At 42.4% G+C, this 18,156-nt stretch overlaps 1 protein-coding gene across 1 annotated transcript in view; it reads left to right on the top strand.

Annotated features, from left to right (window-relative positions):
• The window catches only part of LOC124615963 (COBW domain-containing protein 1-like), a 524,805-nt gene that overhangs the window by 395,642 nt on the left and 111,007 nt on the right, over positions 1–18,156 (top strand). Inside the window, exons 10-11 of the mRNA XM_047144164.1 lie at positions 9,718–9,775; positions 15,055–15,171. Of these exons, the coding sequence (XP_047000120.1) occupies positions 9,718–9,775; positions 15,055–15,171 (175 nt within the window). The remainder of the gene's footprint in view (positions 1–9,717; positions 9,776–15,054; positions 15,172–18,156) is intronic.

Below are 18,156 nucleotides of genomic sequence, written 5' to 3'. Positions count from 1 at the left end.
TGAGCATTTGTGAGGATCATTCGTCAGGAGCCTGTAGAAATAGATAATAGGTGCGAGCAGAGAACTGCAGACACCATAGTCAGCTGTCGGGCGTATCCTACGCAAACTTCTGCGTATAAAACCTTTCGGGCTGCAGCTGTTACATGCGCTGACTACTCGGAACAATTAACTTCGTTCTAACTTTCTCAGTGACGTACTGTAGCAAAAGATAGCAGATGGTTTTTCACAGAAGTTGGTTTTCAGTGTATAAGCCACGTTTCATGTGTCAGGAAAGATCAATCCTCAAAACGTGTGTGTTTAGGGTACAGAATATTCACACGAGAATCTGGAACAAATCGGTCATTCGCCTAAATTTATATCCTTTGTGTCACGTCCTCTTAAAACATGTGTGAGCCATTTTTCTTTACGGAGAAAACTGACTGACTTCTTGTAGCTGGATGTGGTTTTGCCACAATTACACCAAAACCTTGGAGACTTCATTTTGCAGAAAGATGGTGCTTCACCACACCTTCTTCAACACGTTCGTGATTATCTCTATGCCGAATTGCCTCAGCATTGGACTGGACATACTTGCTGTCATAACTCTCCTCTTCTGCTGTGTCTCCCAAAGGCTCCTGCCTTAACTGCATGTGATTTCTTCTTATGGGACTGTGCCAAAGATTCTGTGCTCCCGACTCCAGTGCCACTTAATTTGGAATAGTTGCAAGGAACGTTACTTAACAGTGTCGGTGATATTTACCTTGCCGTATTGGAACGTGCATGGCAAGAATTTAATTATCTTATTGACGTTTGCCACTTCAGTACTGACCATCTGTAATATGAGTTAAAAACTAGAGACATTCCGTCCACTAATGTCTGGCTTCTTTTGTGTATATCTTGTGATTTCACGCAGTCTGAACCACATAGGTATTTATGAGTAAACCAATACAAACTTCTTGTGTGGATCGTGAGCTGTACTACTGTACTCCCGCGAATCGTATGCCGCACGATTCAATGTGCCATGGTAATGGCAAAACTAACAAAATGTTTCTCTGCTGTGGTAATTCCCTACTCACTTTTCATTATGTCTCTCATGGCTGTCGAATTGTATTAATTTAAGAAGTGGCATGGCTACGAGGAAACGTGAGAAACTTTATTAAGGGTAATATTAAGACAATGCATAAGGCATGGTGTCACGCGCACATCAGAAAGTTGCCCAGTGCTCCGTATGAGGTCAGACTTCTTCACAACCAGCTCAGAAACAGACTCTTGTAGAAGGTTCTGGAAGAATCTTTGGGAACACCTTCGGAAGATTCAGGAGTAATTGGAAAAACTCACATGAAAGTATCTGAAAAAGCAGTATGTAAAGGGCTAGCGCGTGGGGCCAAGTCAATGTGGAATGTGACTTAGGAGTAATTACTAGGAAGCAACTAGTAGCAGTACAACAGACCAGTCGCCGGGGGCAGTTACTTTAGAGTGACACTTCGATGCTCGTGCAGTAATAACTACAAACAGTGTGCACACATTTGAGAGGGAACAACTAAATTCCTATAAGTCTCCACCAATATTTATTATCTTGACTTTCCTGCCTGTTCGAAAATAACAAGTTCTATAGAGTACTAGCAACGAGTAATAGTTGATACGTGCTGTGTATCAGGACATAAAGAGTAACAAACATTGTCTCCCATTTGTCTCCTGTTGTAATCGCAGCTAGTAATCTTCTAGATCTATACGTATACAAAAGTCTTGTTTGTGTACGTACTGACAGACTTTCCTCCATGACCACGTAATACCAACCCATTCGTGGTTATGGTAGTAGATATCCCTTGCTCTCATGCTGTTAGTAACGGAGTCTGGGTGCTGTACGTGACAGTGGGTGAGTGTCGCGAACGAAAATCCGCGAATTATGGAGTAGTGAATACTCGTAGTAAAGGCTATACACTGAGGTCACAAAACTCATGGGATATCTTGTAATATCGTATCGGACCTCGTTTTACCCGGCTTAGTGCAGCAATTCGACGTGGCATGGACTCAAGAAGTCGCTGGAATACCCCTGCGGAAATACTGAGCCATGCTTCCTGTATAGTCGTCCATAATTGAGAAAGTGTTGCCGGTGCAGGATACTGTGCACGAACTGACCTCTCGATTATGCACCATACATTTTCGATGGGGTTCATGTCGGGCGAACTGCATGCAAAATCATTCGCCCGAATTCTTCAAACCAGTGGCGAACAGTTGTAACCTGGTGACGTGGCACGTTGTCATCCATAAAAATTCCTGAATTGTTGGTGCTGCAGATGGTTCCAAGTAGCCGAACATAACCACTTCCAGTCAATGATCGGTTCACTTGAACCAGAAGACCCAGTCTATTTCATGTGAATACAGGCCACACCATTATGGAGCCACCACCAGATTTTACAGTGCCTTGTTGATAGCCTGGGTCCATGGATTCGTTGAGATATCACCACAGTCGAACCCTACCATCACCTCTTACCAACTGAAGTCGGGACTCATCTGACAAGGTCAAGGTTTTCCGGTCGTCTAACGTCCAATCGAAATGGTCACGAGACCAGGAGAGGCGCTGCAGGTGATATCATGCTGTTAGCAAAGGCAGTCACGTTTATCGTAATTTGCATAGCTCATTAACGCTAAATTTCGCCACACTGTCCTAGCGGATACTTTCATCGTACGTCCCACATTGATTTCTGCGGTTATTTCACGCAGTGTTGCTTGTTTGTTAGCTCTGACAACTCTTTAAGTAAACGCCGCTGTTCTCGGTCGTTACGTGGAGGCCGTCGGCTACTGCGTTGTCCATGGTGAGAGGTAATGCCAGAAATCTGGTATTATCGGCACACCCTTGACACTGTAGATATCGGGATATTGAATTTCCTAACAGTTTCCGAAGCTGAATGTCCCACGCCTCTAGCTCAAACTACCATTCTGCATTCGAAGTCTGTTAATTCCCGTCGTGCGGTCATAATCACGTCGGAACCTTTTCACGTGCACATCTTTGTATAAATAACAGCTCCGGCAATGCACTGACCTTCAATACATTGTGTATGCGATACTACCGCCATCTCTATATGTGCCTACCCCTATCCCATGCCTCAGTGTATACTCTCTGGTTTGCGAACTTTACCGTACATATGAAAATGCGTTTATTGTTTCGTTCGTACGACATAATGCGAAGCTAACGTGGTTTCGTCATTCAGACATTACTAACGACGTGTAATCGTCTTCGTCAAACCACTTTACTGGCTATCAACAGAGACACAAAGAAAAATATCCAGATGGGTAGAGATAAAAATACTCGTAACTAACAAGTGAATAGTCAAACGGTATGCTACAGTAATTTCGGATAAACATTTCGCTTATTCTTCGTGAGTATAGTCCTTTTCGTAGTTGTGTGTGTTTTCGTCAATCACTTCACATGAGCCACATGGTGTTAGCCGTGGTGAAATATGCATCCGTAACGTAATGTTAATGCCAATTTGTATGGAACAAGGTGAGGAGTCTATAAGCGAGTAGATTCACTAATACGGTAAAGTTCAAAAAGCATAGAAAATATAAGTTTTTGACAGAGAACTGAGTGTTCTACATTGCGCATTATGTTGAGATATTTACCAACCACTATCACCCATTTCCACCCACCACAGTGTGGATGAAATACTTTGAGGACTCTATCACTTTCATATTGCATTGTGACTGAACCAGTAAAAAGATTTTTACATGGACGGTAAAGTTCTCAAGTCATATATCATTTAACTGTACGTAAGAGTATTTATTGCTCTATATTTTGCGGATTTTTTCCTACCACACACTCACGCACTGCTATCAAACTACCTCACCAACAGGATAGCTGAATTCACAGTATCATTAATGAGATACACGTCTGTACGCGTCTCACATGTACAGTATAATGGTACCGTGCCTTCTAGCACGCCGTATATTCTGACCTGGGAAACGCCGGGTTTCTCAGCTAGTAGTTGATTTTTTCTGTATGCTATGTGGAAATGCGTTGCAAGCAGAGCACTTGCCTCTGATAACGAAAGGTAGAACACAGGAACCGGGAGTTCTGGAAATGACGTGACATACGCAGTGATAGGGTGTACTCATTTATTTGCAAAGGTATAAATCCGCTGAGAGACCGCTCTCCAAATAAGACTGAACTATTGGAATATAAATCGTTCTTAAATTGAATCCTGAATTGGTTACACACTTAATCACTTTTTTACGAAGCGAGCAAATTCTCCTCTCCTTTCCAAAATCACCTGTGCGAAGCATCCTAAGAGACTTCTTTTCTCTTTCTTGGTTAAAGGTTAACTTAGTCGACCTTATCCCACATTGTCGCCAACGTCCTGATAGCGCCACGCAGGTCACATCGTTGGTCAAAGCTGGTGATAGGACCTCTGCCGGAATGCGACAGTTCTGACAGAAATAAAATTTACGTAACATACAGATCCTTCTCTTGACATTACACTTCATGAATCGTGTGAGACCAGAGTGTTAACTCATTTTAGATACAATGAGTTTTTGTCATGTAAACTGAAATGCTTGAGGTAATGACACGTCTGTTTGGCAGGTGGCCTGAATTCGATGGTTGTACATCATATTCCCAGTTATGTTTCTTATTGTGTATGTTACATTGCATGTATATTTACAGATAACCTCAGATCAAATGTTAGTTGCATTGTGCTTTATCAAATACAGATTCAGTGAGAAATAAGTATCTAAAACGTGCATCAGCTGTAGGAATGGAATAGAGATATATTCTAATTACTTTTATTTCCCGTGAATGATTGACTCGAGGCCAGAGCTAAATTTTATTGTGCATACACTTATCAGAACACTAGAAACCTGTAAGTCTCTCTTAGTAAATTATTATTCAATAAAATATTGAACAATTTATATATGATGTCAGGGATGTTTTCCTAGGTGTTATTGTAGCCTTGGGAATAAATTAAAACAATGATGTGATGACAACTATTTGGGTGCACTAGTGCAACTTGGTACTAGCCAGAGATCACAATTTGTGTCCATATTAGACATACAATTTTCGAAAAAAAAGAAGAAAACTTGCATTGACATCTGTTGGTGGTTACAAAATGTAAATTCATGATGGGGGCTGACTCTAGCAGCATGTCGTACAACTTCTGTCACCTGTGTCCAGCTAATATCTTGAGCAAAGTCTAAAGCAAAGTTGTTCAAGCCTAACGCAGGACTGTCTCTATGTTACAGTGCTCAGGATGTGTCTTATATCTGATTGGTAAGCTTGCGCTTTGACTCCCAATAATCGAATTACCTATACAATAACAGCCACTGCGTTAGCTGAGGTGTTTGTCCTCTCACCCTACCATTGTTAATGGAAATATTCTGAGCAACATTCCACTTCAGCAGTGTCTTTGCCCAAGACAGAGGCATTTCTGCATGGAGGTAAGTCTTCGGGTAATATGTTTACATCTATTCTTCTAACTTTTATGTCACTGCCGTTCCTGTCCTGCCTCCACTAGCGATGACAATTGGTCAGACGGCTCCCTAGGATATTCTGGTGGCTATAAGGATGTGGTGACTGTCCTACTATATATCGAGTCGTGTCAGCCCTACAGTGTGAACTTCTCAAGCTACAGAGATATACAGGATGACTGTAAATTCTGTTTTCTCGCTTCTGACACGTTATGCGGATAATTAACTCCAGTTTCTTGTTTGTTATTTGTGCAAGCATTGCGGGCTTGGCTACCAAAAAGTTTGCTCGCCAAGTCATTCTTAAATTGTCTGCCGATTCTGATGATCAGTAGATCAGTATCACTGTAACCATTATATATTTTGTTCCGAATTATTGAGGAATTACATAGCCGATTTCTAATATTTAGCTGCGACTGTTCCTAATGTATTCAGTTGCAGTCTGCGCTTCTTGAAAAGTCTACACCCGAATATCAAAGTCACGGAAGTGTTTTGAAGGAAGAATACTATTATTTCCTGTGAGAATAATTTCAAACAAAGATTTAACACTCTCAATGAACTTTTACCGTCTCTGATTTTTGTCAGGATGTAATAAATGCAAAATATGCACTTCATAAGTATTCATCCGATATGTTCCGAGTACTAGTCGGAACGTTATTTGACGCTAGGCAAGTAGCTACATGAGCCTTAGACAGTGTACTGTAGAATTTACTCCACACGTACATCATAAACTTCTCGTTAGTCATCTTCAATCTGTTGCAGAACAATTGTGTGAGCCATTAAAGCTACAAAGTCCATTGTCAGTTGTTCCCACTTGAGGTGTATAGTCGTCTCATACATGCTTCAACCGTCTTTTGACTCCGTAATTTTAGATTTGTAGTAAACGTTATATTATTATCTTTCCATCTATTGTTACGACACCACTGTTTCATCACCTACGTCTGTAACGGTACTGACAAGTAACGGCACGAATTGCACAATCTGCAACAAACGCACTTTAAATTCCTGTTACGAAATCTCAACGCTTTTTATTCTTTATGTCTGTGATTGACTGCAAAGTATGTGTTTCGAAAGGGGGCATCGACTAAAATACTTTCTGAATATGAAGTTTGAGTTTTTCAGGCGCTGCCGTATTTAAAGTGCGTAAAGTCAGGATTGTTTTTTCTCTCAGCACCAAAGGTAGCCACTGTCTTTGGCCCTGTGAAGAATGACTTGATTCTGCAGAAAGCAGGCGTGTATAAGTTTCCCGTTCAGTGTGGTTTGTGGTACATCGGACTTACTGCATGTTGCGCCAAACATTGACGCTATTCTCGGCTGCTGCAGCCTGATAAATCTGCGGTAACTGCGCGGGGTAGCCGCGCCTTGCCACGGTTCGCGCGGCTTCCCCCGTCGGAGGTTCGAGTCCTCCCTCGGGCATGGGTGTGTGTGTGTTATCCTTAGCGTAAGTTAGTTTAAGTTAGATTAAGTAGTGTGTAAGCGTAGGGACCGATGACCTTAGCAGTTTGGTCCCATAAGACCTTACTACAAATTTCCAAATTTTCCGTAATCTGCGTTAGCCGAGCACTGCTTGCAGGCTAGTCATACTATGGACTACGGAACGTTCCAATTTTAACATCTGTTTCATTCCTCTGGGATTCAGTTTTCAAGGAAGCTACTGAAATACGTTTGACGTACGATTTGATTAATGGTGAAGACGATTTTAACCTTTCAGAAAATGCGAAATCTGGCTTTGGCAGTTGGTAATTCATATACAAGAAAATTAAAGAGGCCTTTGGAGAAAAGAGAAGCGACTGTATGAATATCAAGAGCTCAGATGAAAAACCAGTCCTAAGCAAAGAAGTGAAAACTGGAGGGTTGATGGTGTATATAGAGTCTACACAAGGGAGATGAACGTGAAGGCAATATTATGGAAATTGAAGAGGATGTACATGAACATGAGATGGGAGATAAGTTACTGCGAGAATAATTTGACAAAGCACTGAAAGACCTAAGTCTCGTCAGTGCCCCAGGAGTAGACGACATCACGTCAGAACTACTGACAGCCTTGGGAGGGCCAGCCATGACAAAACTCTTCCATGGAAGATATATGAGACAGAGGAAATACGCTCAGACTTCAAGAATAACGTAAAAATTCAAATTTAAAAGATAACAGGTGCTGACAGGTGTAAATATTACGGAATTAACAGTTTGAAAAATACTAACACGAGTTCTTTACAGAAGAATGGAAAAACTGCTAGAAGCCGACCTCGGGGAACATCAGTTTGATTTTCGGAGAAATGTAGAATCACGCGAGGCTGTACTGTCCCTTGGACTTACCTTAGAAGATGGGTTAAGGAAAGACAAACCTACATTTATAGCATTTGTGGACTTAGTGAAAGCTTTTCACAATACTGAGTAGAATGCTGCCTTTAACATTCTGAAGGTAACAGGGGTAAAATACAGGAAGCGAAAGGCTTTTTGCAACTTGTACAGAAACCAGACGGCAGTTATAGTAGTCGAGGGGACATGAAAGGGAAGCAGTGGTCGAGAAGGGAGTGAGATAAAATCAATGTTATTCAATCTGTACATTGTGCAAGCAGTGAAGGAAACGAAAGAAAAATTTGGAGTAGGAATTGAAGTCCAGGGAGAAGACATAAAAACTCTGTGGTTTGTCGATGACATCGTAATTCTGTCAGAGACAGCAAAGATCTTGGAAGAGCAGTTGAACGGAATGGAAAGTGTCTGGAGAGGAGGGTATAAGGTGAAGATCAGCAAAAGAAAAACAAGGATAACGGAATGTAATCGAATTAAATGAGGTGATGCTGAGGAAATTAGATTAGAAAACGAGACATTTAAAGTAATAGATGAGTTTACTACTTGGGCAACAAAATAAATGATGATGGCCGAAGTAGATAGGATATAAAATGTAGACTAGCAATGACAAGAAAAGTGTTTCTGAAGAAAAATTTGCTACCATCGAATATACATTCAAGCGTTACGAAGTTTTTCCTGAAATTTTTTGTATGGAGTGTAGGCGTGTATGGAAGTGAAATATGGACGATAAACAATTCAGACAATAAGAGATGAGAAGCTTTAGAAAAGTTGTTCTACAGATGCTTAAGAGTAGGTGGTTAGATCACGCAACTAATGAGGAAGCACTAAATAGAATTTGGGAGAAAAGACATTTGTGGCACAGCTTGACTAGAAGACACATTCCGAGGCGTCAAGGTATCACCAATTTCGTATTGGAGGGAAGTGTGGGGGTAAAACTTGTAGAGGGAGACCAAGAGATCCTGCGGATTCAGCAGGATGCAAGTCGGCGTAGTTATTCGAAGAAGAAGAAGAAGAAGAAGAAGAAGAAGAAGAAGCTTTCACGGAATAGAGTAGCATCGAGAGCAGCATTAAACCAATCTTCGTACAGTAGACCACAACTACTCTTATTGACGACGGTACGGTCACCCTGTCGGCCAGAATTTGTAAAACATCTTCATTCACAGAAGGGTCGCTGGAGTATATATCTCTGCTGCCTTTATGGAATTTCGTCGACCACAAATTGCCATGTACACATATACGTGCCGGTATGTAAGGCGGGCGGGAGCCCTAAACCGCCGGCCGGAGTGGCCGTGCGGTTCTAGGCGCTACAGTCTGGAACCGCGAGACCGCTACGGTCGCAGGTTCGAATCCTGCCTCGGGCATGGATGTGTGTGATGTCCTTAGGTTAGTTGGGTTTAAGTAGTTCTAAGTTCTACGGGACTGATGACCTCTGAAGTTGAGTCCCATAGTGCTCAGAGCCATGTAGCCCTAAACCGTGAGTCTGTCCGATCACTCCAGTGCTTTTACAGCCGAAATATTGCGAACGTACAAAATATGGTTATGGCTTTATTCTCGTAATTCGGTGGATCGGTTTTGTGCGAGTATTCCTGTTTTCGACTTCGATTTAGATAAATCTTCGATAGCAATGAACGGTTGTATTAACGGTAGTAATGTATGGATTGAAATATTTTTCTACCGATCATTGTTGATTCGTTTGACGACTTTTTTACTTTGTTTACAATTGGTTATCACGAGGTTGCTACGCTTTTTGTTTTAAAAGTTAGACTGATTTTTTTCAGTTTCAACGTATTGCTGCTTAAAGTTCTCAAAGTAAGTCGGAGAGTACTCGCTACGGATTCCACTGTTAAGTACTTTTGTATCGCTTAATCCTTTTAACATTAAGAGAGTTTTTGAAGACATAACATGGCTTTAAAATTTAAAACTGAAGATATCTACTAATTACAGCGTTTGTAAACTGTGTTGCAGGTTGCGAGAAGTCGCTGAAACTGTGGAGCGATTCAGCAAAATTCCCCACATCAGCCAGGTCTGTACTGAAGTTTTATCATTAAATTATAGACTGTATTATCTGAATTCTCTCCAGAATCGACTAAGTATTTTTTTACAGTTATCTGACGTATAATTTACTTAGTGATATTTACTTGCTGTACCATGCCCGTCAAAGAATTTGTTTGGGCTGTTCTCAGTTCTGTTTTTGGTTTTGAGGAATGTAAATAATGACGTAATAAGCAAGTTATCTGAGTGTTTAAATATTCATTGGTTTTTGAATGTGGTGTGCAACCACCTTTTTTTCGCGTTGTCCTCTGAGCTCTTAATATTTCTTCAGTTTCGCTCCGCCGATGAATGCGTGTTTGTTTATGCAGTAACTATCAAAGTAAGGTTACTAATACTGTGCTAATAAGGTAAGAATCGTGTTCTATTTATTAAACCCCGCCCCCGTAAATGTACAGTAAAACATAGTTAAGCATCACTTTTTAACGAAAGAATATAGTATTTCTGACTGGAAATGTCATAGCGACATAAAACTACTCTACGCGGATTTGGAGATGAATATAAAACTTACACGAAGAAGAAATGTGGTCAGAGAACTTTCAGAGGGAATCACTACCAACATACAACACCGGTTCTGTAGGCTCGAAACGTATCATATAAAAACCATAACCATATAAAAGATTAGCTCAGGTTTTACGAAATGATCTCTCGGGTTTTCTCGACGTGATTGATGCCATAAAATAGCACCCAATGTATTTTGCTTCCTTCGGTTTACATAGAAAGTCATCTGTGTAACGTTAAAGACAATATATGTCTCTGAAAGCAAGTTATGTACCGCATGCATATGTTTCACATATTACGTGGAAAGAAAGAAGCATATCAGTTGTCGCCGAGCAGTGCCTCGATTATTACGAAATGAAAATATGATTATTATTATTATTATTATTATTATTATTATTATTATTATTCTCGTGTCAGAAACATACATGAAACACAGTTTCTACAATTGTTGACAGATCAACACAGTTTATATAATTTTTACCAAAATTTGGCCGCTTCCAGTGCATTTTCCGTTGCCTGGTGAAACTCATGTTCTGTGCATGTGGCTGGACGCAATCGACATATGTTCAACAGTCTGTCCTTCCTCACAGTCAAATGGGTTTTGTTTTCTTCAGTGTATCCCCATCTTGCCAGGTTAACCCGTGATCTGCCCACTCCAGACCTCAAGCTATTCAGGGACTTCAGATTGTCCAATCTCATCATGATCAGGAGGTAAACATTCTGAAAATCTTTCACAGCCAGGAGGATGGGATGTTCTCAGCACTCCATAGTTGCAGCCTGGGTCCTTCATCAGTAGTTGTTAGTTTCTCTGATGTTCTAAGGAAACTTTTCCTTGATCTTTGTCGTTGTGAGTAGCATTGTTACCCATGCATGGGATGCGGTTTTTTTCCCCTGCTCCAGTGTCGTTTTTTCCCTGTTTGCTGCTATATCTCTTCGAACAGGAGGTGGTGCAATTCCTGCAAGCTGGTAGAACCATTCGACTGGAGTTGATTACAAGCAGCCTGTTATAATTGTGCATGTGTAGCTTAGCGCAATATCCACCTTTTTGGCGTGTGTTACTTACACCATACAGAACAGGAATACTCCGCAGCGGAGCAGAATAATGCCATTGCAGAAGTTTGGATAGTTTGGGCTTGACTGCCCCACTGTAATCTGGCCAGTTCTCTCGGTAGATTCTTCCCTGGTGGAGAATTTTGATTTGAAATTCGTGCAGTGTTTTTTGAACACTAGAGATCTGTCAAGTGTTATTCCCAGGTATTTTGGAGTGTCACACTGTTCCAATTTAACCCCTGACCATTCTATCTTTAACTTGCAGGTGTTTTCCCTCTTTATCAGGTGGAAAGCGCACACTTGTGTCTATGATGTGTTTGATTTAAGCAGGTTTATTCTGTAGAGTTTTGATAGATTTTCAAGAGCACTCTCTAGGGTGATTTCTATTGAATCGAAGTCGTGCTATGAGTTGCCAGTGCTAGATCATCAGCATACAAGAATATCCTGTAGTCGGGGGCTAGGGGTTGGTCGTTAGTCTACATATTAAACAGAAATGGAGCCAACACACTTCCCTGGGGAAGGCCGTTTTTCTGCAGCCTCCATCGGCTAGGCAGTCCTTAGAGGTAAATGAATAATCTTCGGTTCTGCAGAAGAATGGTGACGAACCTGGTGAGGCTGATATCCTTAGTTATCTTGTAGACCTTATTTAATAGTTACTGGCGGTTGATGGTGTCTTACGCCGCTGTCAAGTCCACAAATACCACTCCTGTCACCTTACAGACTTCAGAAACATCTTCTGTGAACTGTGTAAGACCGAGTAATTGTCCTGTGAAGCTTTTACTAGGGTGGAACCCAACTTTCTGAGGTACAAGAAAGAGATAAATAGCACGTAAGAGACGGTTTAAAATCAATCTCTGTGGCAATTTGTAAAGGTAACCCAGTAGTGCGATTGGTCTAAAATTCTTTGGACTGTTTGGCATATAAATGAAGATACGATGAGACCAGTATCGTGGTGCAAAAGCCAATCTATGGAAATAAATATTTCGGAAAACGTAATATAAACAGGTTTCAAGTTAAACACAGTTTGTGGTCGGGCACACAATTTGTTAAGATCTCGTCAATTGTCACATACACCAGAGCTGAGAATCGCTGAGAAAATGAGCGTTTGAGGGAGTATCAGTAAGGCTTCTGAAAAACAAAGGAGCATTAAAGGGCGTAGCGGTCGTCGAGAATCGAACTCAAGCTATAAATATCGGCGTGAGATGAACAATAATTCACAATTTGGTTGAAGTCAAGGCGGCGAGTACACGTCACAGCAAACGTCACAGCACGTGATGATGACGGCTGGATCGGTTTTAGAAATATTGTGCATAAAATGGAAACAAGAACTCAGCAGAACACCCAGAAGCACACCATTAAGGTTCTGTGAGTTGGGTCCCCGCGTTTGTAGACACATACATAATTGCCCACGAGGGCAGTCACAGGCGAAATAATTGCTTTGAACCTTTCTGGCACGGTTATCCAAACATCCCAAATCCCACTCGAGCTGTTAAATACACTAGGACCTATTGTCAGACCAATCTGGGATCTACCCTAATCAGGCCTCCTCCGTCTGTGGTGTGTCACATCTGCAGTATCTGATCAGTACTGAGTGAGTGTCTAGTGTGTCACATCTGGTGCAAGTGGCGGAGTTCAGCCATCAAAAACTTCTGTTGTATGGGAATTAACGCACTAATCACGTAATACCTGACCAGAATCGCCGTTAATATTGTCTTTCAAGCAACAGGAGTGGTGCATTATTCTGTCAGTTGATTCAGATGGACCTTCAGTTATCACCAGTATTCTTTCGGTACAAAGTAGTAAATAATATTATTTTTTAAAGTCTCACAAATAATGCTCGCCGCTCAATTACTCCGAATAATTACGTGCTCCACGAAAACAGTACTGTTTTGAGAAGTCTTGTAGTACACATTTGAACAGTCAGAATGAAGTATGAGTCCAAACTGGCGCATGTTAAGCGCCTTTGTCAGAACTACAATTTTTAACCTTGTACGATGTATTTGTGACAGTTTCCAGTTCCTCAGCATCTCAGACATTTGGTGTCAGCCGAAAAACTGACGTCCCATTGTTGCATATAGAATTCGTGGATGTTGCAGTTTCGTCGGCAGTGACGTATTTGAAAATAGGATATTCCTACGATGATGGCTTGAGATTTGTTCGACACTGCTCAACTTCCAATAATAGCACACAGAGAAAATGATAAATGAACACATCTGGAGACGTGACACAGGAAATGATCGATACCATATGTACTTTGGACACGGATAATGGGAGGTTATACTCGAATTCTGAGAAAAATAAGGGTAAGATGTAGGGAAAGACGCGTAGTATACAGTATATACAAGAGCCAGGAGCAAACAATAAAAGTGGAAGACTAAGAACGAAGTGCTGGGATTAAAAATGATGTAAGACAGGGTGTAGTTCATTGGCTTCTGCTGTTCACTCTGTACATTGAAGGAGCAATAAAGGAAATAAAAGAAAGGTCTAAGAGTGAGATTAAAATTCAGGGTGAAAGAATGTGAATGATAAGCTTCGCTGATGAGATTGCTACCCTGAGTGAAAGTGAAGAAGAATTACATGATCTCAAGGAGGGCATCAAAAGCAAACAAGCACTGGTAAAGAGGGCATTCATGGCCAACAGAAGTCTACTAGTATCAAACGTAGACCTTAATTTGAGGAAGAAGTTTCGGAGAATGTACGTTTGAAGTACAGCATTGCATGGTAGTGAAACATGGACTGTGGGGAAACCGGAACAGAAGAGAATCTAAGGATTTAAGATATGTTTCCGAGAAGAATGTTGAAGACGACGAAAGAAATACATGGAAAACACTGCCAATAAGGAGGGGCAGGATGATAGTACATCTGTTAGGACATCAAGGAATAACTTCCGTGGTACCAGAGAGGGCTGTAGAGGGTAAAAACTGTAGGGGAAGCTGTAATAGGTACCCTGAGATGAAAAAGTTGGCACAGGAGGGGAATTCATGGCGGGCTGCATCAAACCAGTCAGAAGACTGATGAATCAAAAATAAAAAATAAAAAAATAAGTACGAACTAAAGACAGTGTGTAAGGCACCATGCTGTGGACAGAACAGGAACATGTCAAGAGCATGATACCACTGAGACAATGGCAACTGAAAGAGTGAACTGTTGTGTCGTAGTAAGTCGTAGTAGCGTAGTTAATAGATGCCTGTATGGAGAGGACACAGCTATTCACGCAATTAAATTACTATCTCAGAGGTCGTGTTGTGTGGTCCTTTGAGATACTGAGTAGTCCTATCGAAGAATTTCCCATTATGTTTGGCGTGTTTGCCAGTTATCTATCCGTGGTGATTTCTATGATTCAAAGAAAAATTATACAACCTTATCTTGAACGATAGCTCCAAACAGATTCACCCGTGAATCTCCACATTAGATGAACAGCCATTGCTTATGAAACAACGACTACAACACAGACTGGTTCCATTGTTGTATTAAGAGGGTTTGGTAGTAGATGGAGGAAGCGTTTGTTTAAAGCTAAACCACAAACAACGGTGCCGCTTGTCATACTTTCATCGAGGACGTAGACATTAGTGTAATGAAAACAGCAACTTATTTCCGCTTTACCTAATTTAAGAACACTAATATAGAAAGATCCCTTCTTATAAAAGAATGTAATTATGGAAAGATGCAACAAGTGATTACACAAGTTTAATTTGCTTGCAGTCTGTCCGTACCTTGACGCTGGAGTTCCCCATTACCTTGGGACGTTCCGCGCTGGATGCGTTCGTACAAGCTCTTCTGTGGGAGAAGGCTACTGGTGCAGACATCATCAGAATGAAGGTAAGCACCCAGTCCTCGAAGACCCTCCTTGCAGGAATGAGAGACAACCTAAATACCACTACAGACAGCAGGAAGATCTTTCGTCTCCTGTCGTTTCCTCCACTACAGCTGCCATTAGTCTTTAAAACGCCTATCGCCTACTATTTGTCAAACCTATGTAGGTTTCGTGATTTCACATAGTTTCCAGAATACCCAAACACAACAGACGCTAAGCGCTGAGAAACATACACACTGATCAGCCAGAACATTATGACCACCTACTTTATAGCCAGTATGCCCTCCTTTGTCACGGATAACAGGGGCGTCACGTCGTGGCGTGGAAGCAATGAGGTCTTGGTAGGTCGCTGGAGGGAGTTGACACCACATCTGCACACTCAAGTCACCTAAATCTCGTAAATTCTGGAGAAGGGGCCGTTGAGTGACGACACGTTCCAATACACCCCAGATGTATTCGATCGGGTTCAGATCTGGCGAGCTGGGTGGCTTGCACACGCATTGGAACTCGCCACTGTGTTCCTCGAGCCAACACACTCTTGTCCTTGTGACATGGCGCATTATCGTCTTGATAACTGTCACTGCCGTCGGGAAACATGATCGTCATGAAGGGGTGTATGTGTTCTGCAATCAGTGTACGATACTCTTAGGCGTCGTAGCGCCTTGCACGAGCTCCATTGTACCCAAATATGCCCACATGGATGTTCCACGGAGCATGCAGGAGCCGCCGCCAACTTGTCTCCGTCCCAGAGTACAGGTGTCAAGGTGCTGCCCGCCTGGAAGACGACGGATTCGCGCCCTCCCATCGGCATGATGAGGTCTGTAGTGGGATGCAACGCTGTGCCACTGCGCCAACGTCCAGTACCGATGGTCACGTGCCCTTCTCAGTTGTTGCTGATGTCGTGATTGGCACAAGCATGAGTCGTCGGCTGCGGAGATCCATCGTTAGGAGTGTTCGCTGTACTGTGTATTCAAACACAGTTGCAATCTGTCCAACATTAAAGTTGGCGGCCTGTCCTGTTTTACCAGTCTGCCCAGCCTACGACGTCCAACATCTGTAATGAGGCGTGGCCGCCCAACCCCACAACGTCTGGACGTGGTTTCATCTTGGTTTCGCTACGTCTTGAAGATATTTACCACAGCACTTCTCGAACACCCGACAAGTATGCAGTTTCCGAAATGCTCGCGCCGAGCCTATAGGGTCTAGGCCATTACAATCTGCCCTCGGTCAAACCCAAATAGATAGCTTGCCGTCCCCATTCTACACATGGACTGCACGCTCACTGATAATACGTGCACCGTCCGTGTGTCTGACTAGCAGTCATTCCTCGTCAGGTGACGCTGCTATCGCCGGGACTGGTTGACATTGATAATAGGTCGGTGGTCATAATGTTCTTTCCGACCAGTAGGGATGTTTATTTGGTAGTGTATACGCTGTGGTCTTTTGTGAAATATTTTTATTCCTCAGTGGAGCACTTCTTGTTCAGCTTTTATTGATCGCTAAGGGAAGAGGTTGTAAGGGGAAAAAAAACTCTGTCCACCCCAAAGACTGCCGCCGACGAAGGAGCGATGTGGCGGGCGTTTGCATGCACCATGCAGTGGTGGCACTACACATACGCTTTGTGCTTCATTCCAGATATCTAAAATAATGGAAAGTACACATTATTCGCCATATACTGTGACTTTTTGTTCCAGAGACGTTATAGGTAGCGCCTGCGATTCAGCATTTTGTAATAAATACGCATACCTACAGCCCAATACGACAGTCACTATATGACGGCTGCTACAGTCTTTAGGTTGACAGGTGTCTGACAAAATACTAGAAGCCAAATGGTTTCCAACTACTGGACAGTCAGAACAAGGAAGCGCAGCGATCGTGGAAAGTCGTAGAAATAGTAAATGTTACATTGTTCATTTGTGATACCCTAAAATTTTCAGCCATTGTGGGACCTGGAACTGCACACGTGCCCTACACGGAAAGGAGCTAGAGGTAAGTGTAAGGTTGGAGGCAGTTCGCGATACGTTCACGAATGCCTCAATCAGAAAGAGCGCTGCCCGTGAAAAGTATTAATTCAGGATTGGGGCTATAGGATGGTTGGTATTGGCACTTGCGACTATCTTTTATCCGCTACAATATGTGATGAGATCTTCGCTTCAGTGCCAGTGACGACTCCCGTCCGTGAGTTCATACATGAGCAGTGGTGTGCTGGCTGAAGAAACACTCGTCTGCGCTGTGGTGGGTTCTTATATTGGCTTCTGGAGGAGGCCGAGTGGATACAACACATGCACAATGTATTCTATCACTTTATTATAATTTCAACAGGATAAAATACTTCATTTTAAACAGTCCATGTCCACAGGACAGTCTGTGTATATCTGTAAATGTCACTGAACAGTAACGTATCACTTGATATAGTACAGAATAATAGCCTCTTCTGTCAATGTTCGACTGACTATAAACTTGGTTACTTAGCTCTGTGTAATACAACTGCCGCGCGGGGTAGCCGCGTGGTTTATGGCACCTTATACGGTTCGCGCGGCTCCCCCCGTTGGAGGTTAGAGTCCTCCCTCGGACATGGGTATGTGTGTCATGCTTAGCGTAAGTTAGTTTAAGATAGATTAAGTAGTGCGTAAGCTTCGGGACTGATGACCTCAGCAGTTTGGTCCCATAAGATCTTACCACAAATTTCCAAATTTTAATACAGCTCTCGCGCTGCTGGCTCTTTAATAAGACGATGCTGCCGTCTTCGGCGATGATTGCAGAGTAGGGTGAGCGGCACTCCCTTCTGTTGTAAGGCCGTCCGCACACGGAGTGACTGAAGACGAAAGCGACGGGCGGCGATCTACTTCGGCAACTGGCTGCCTACAGTTTCACACAGGGAGCGATACAGAAATGAGCAATTGCAGTTGCCATGTGCGAGCGTACAGGAGACAGAGTATTGTTGTCCTCTAACATCTTATGGTTACACTCGGCAGGTCGAGCACAGATTC

This window comes from Schistocerca americana, chromosome 5, assembly GCF_021461395.2.
Source record: "Schistocerca americana isolate TAMUIC-IGC-003095 chromosome 5, iqSchAmer2.1, whole genome shotgun sequence".
In the NCBI taxonomy this organism is placed as follows: Eukaryota; Metazoa; Arthropoda; class Insecta; order Orthoptera; family Acrididae; genus Schistocerca; species Schistocerca americana.
Note: the sequence above shows the minus strand (reverse complement) of the source record. Positions and strands in the feature narration are given on the sequence as shown.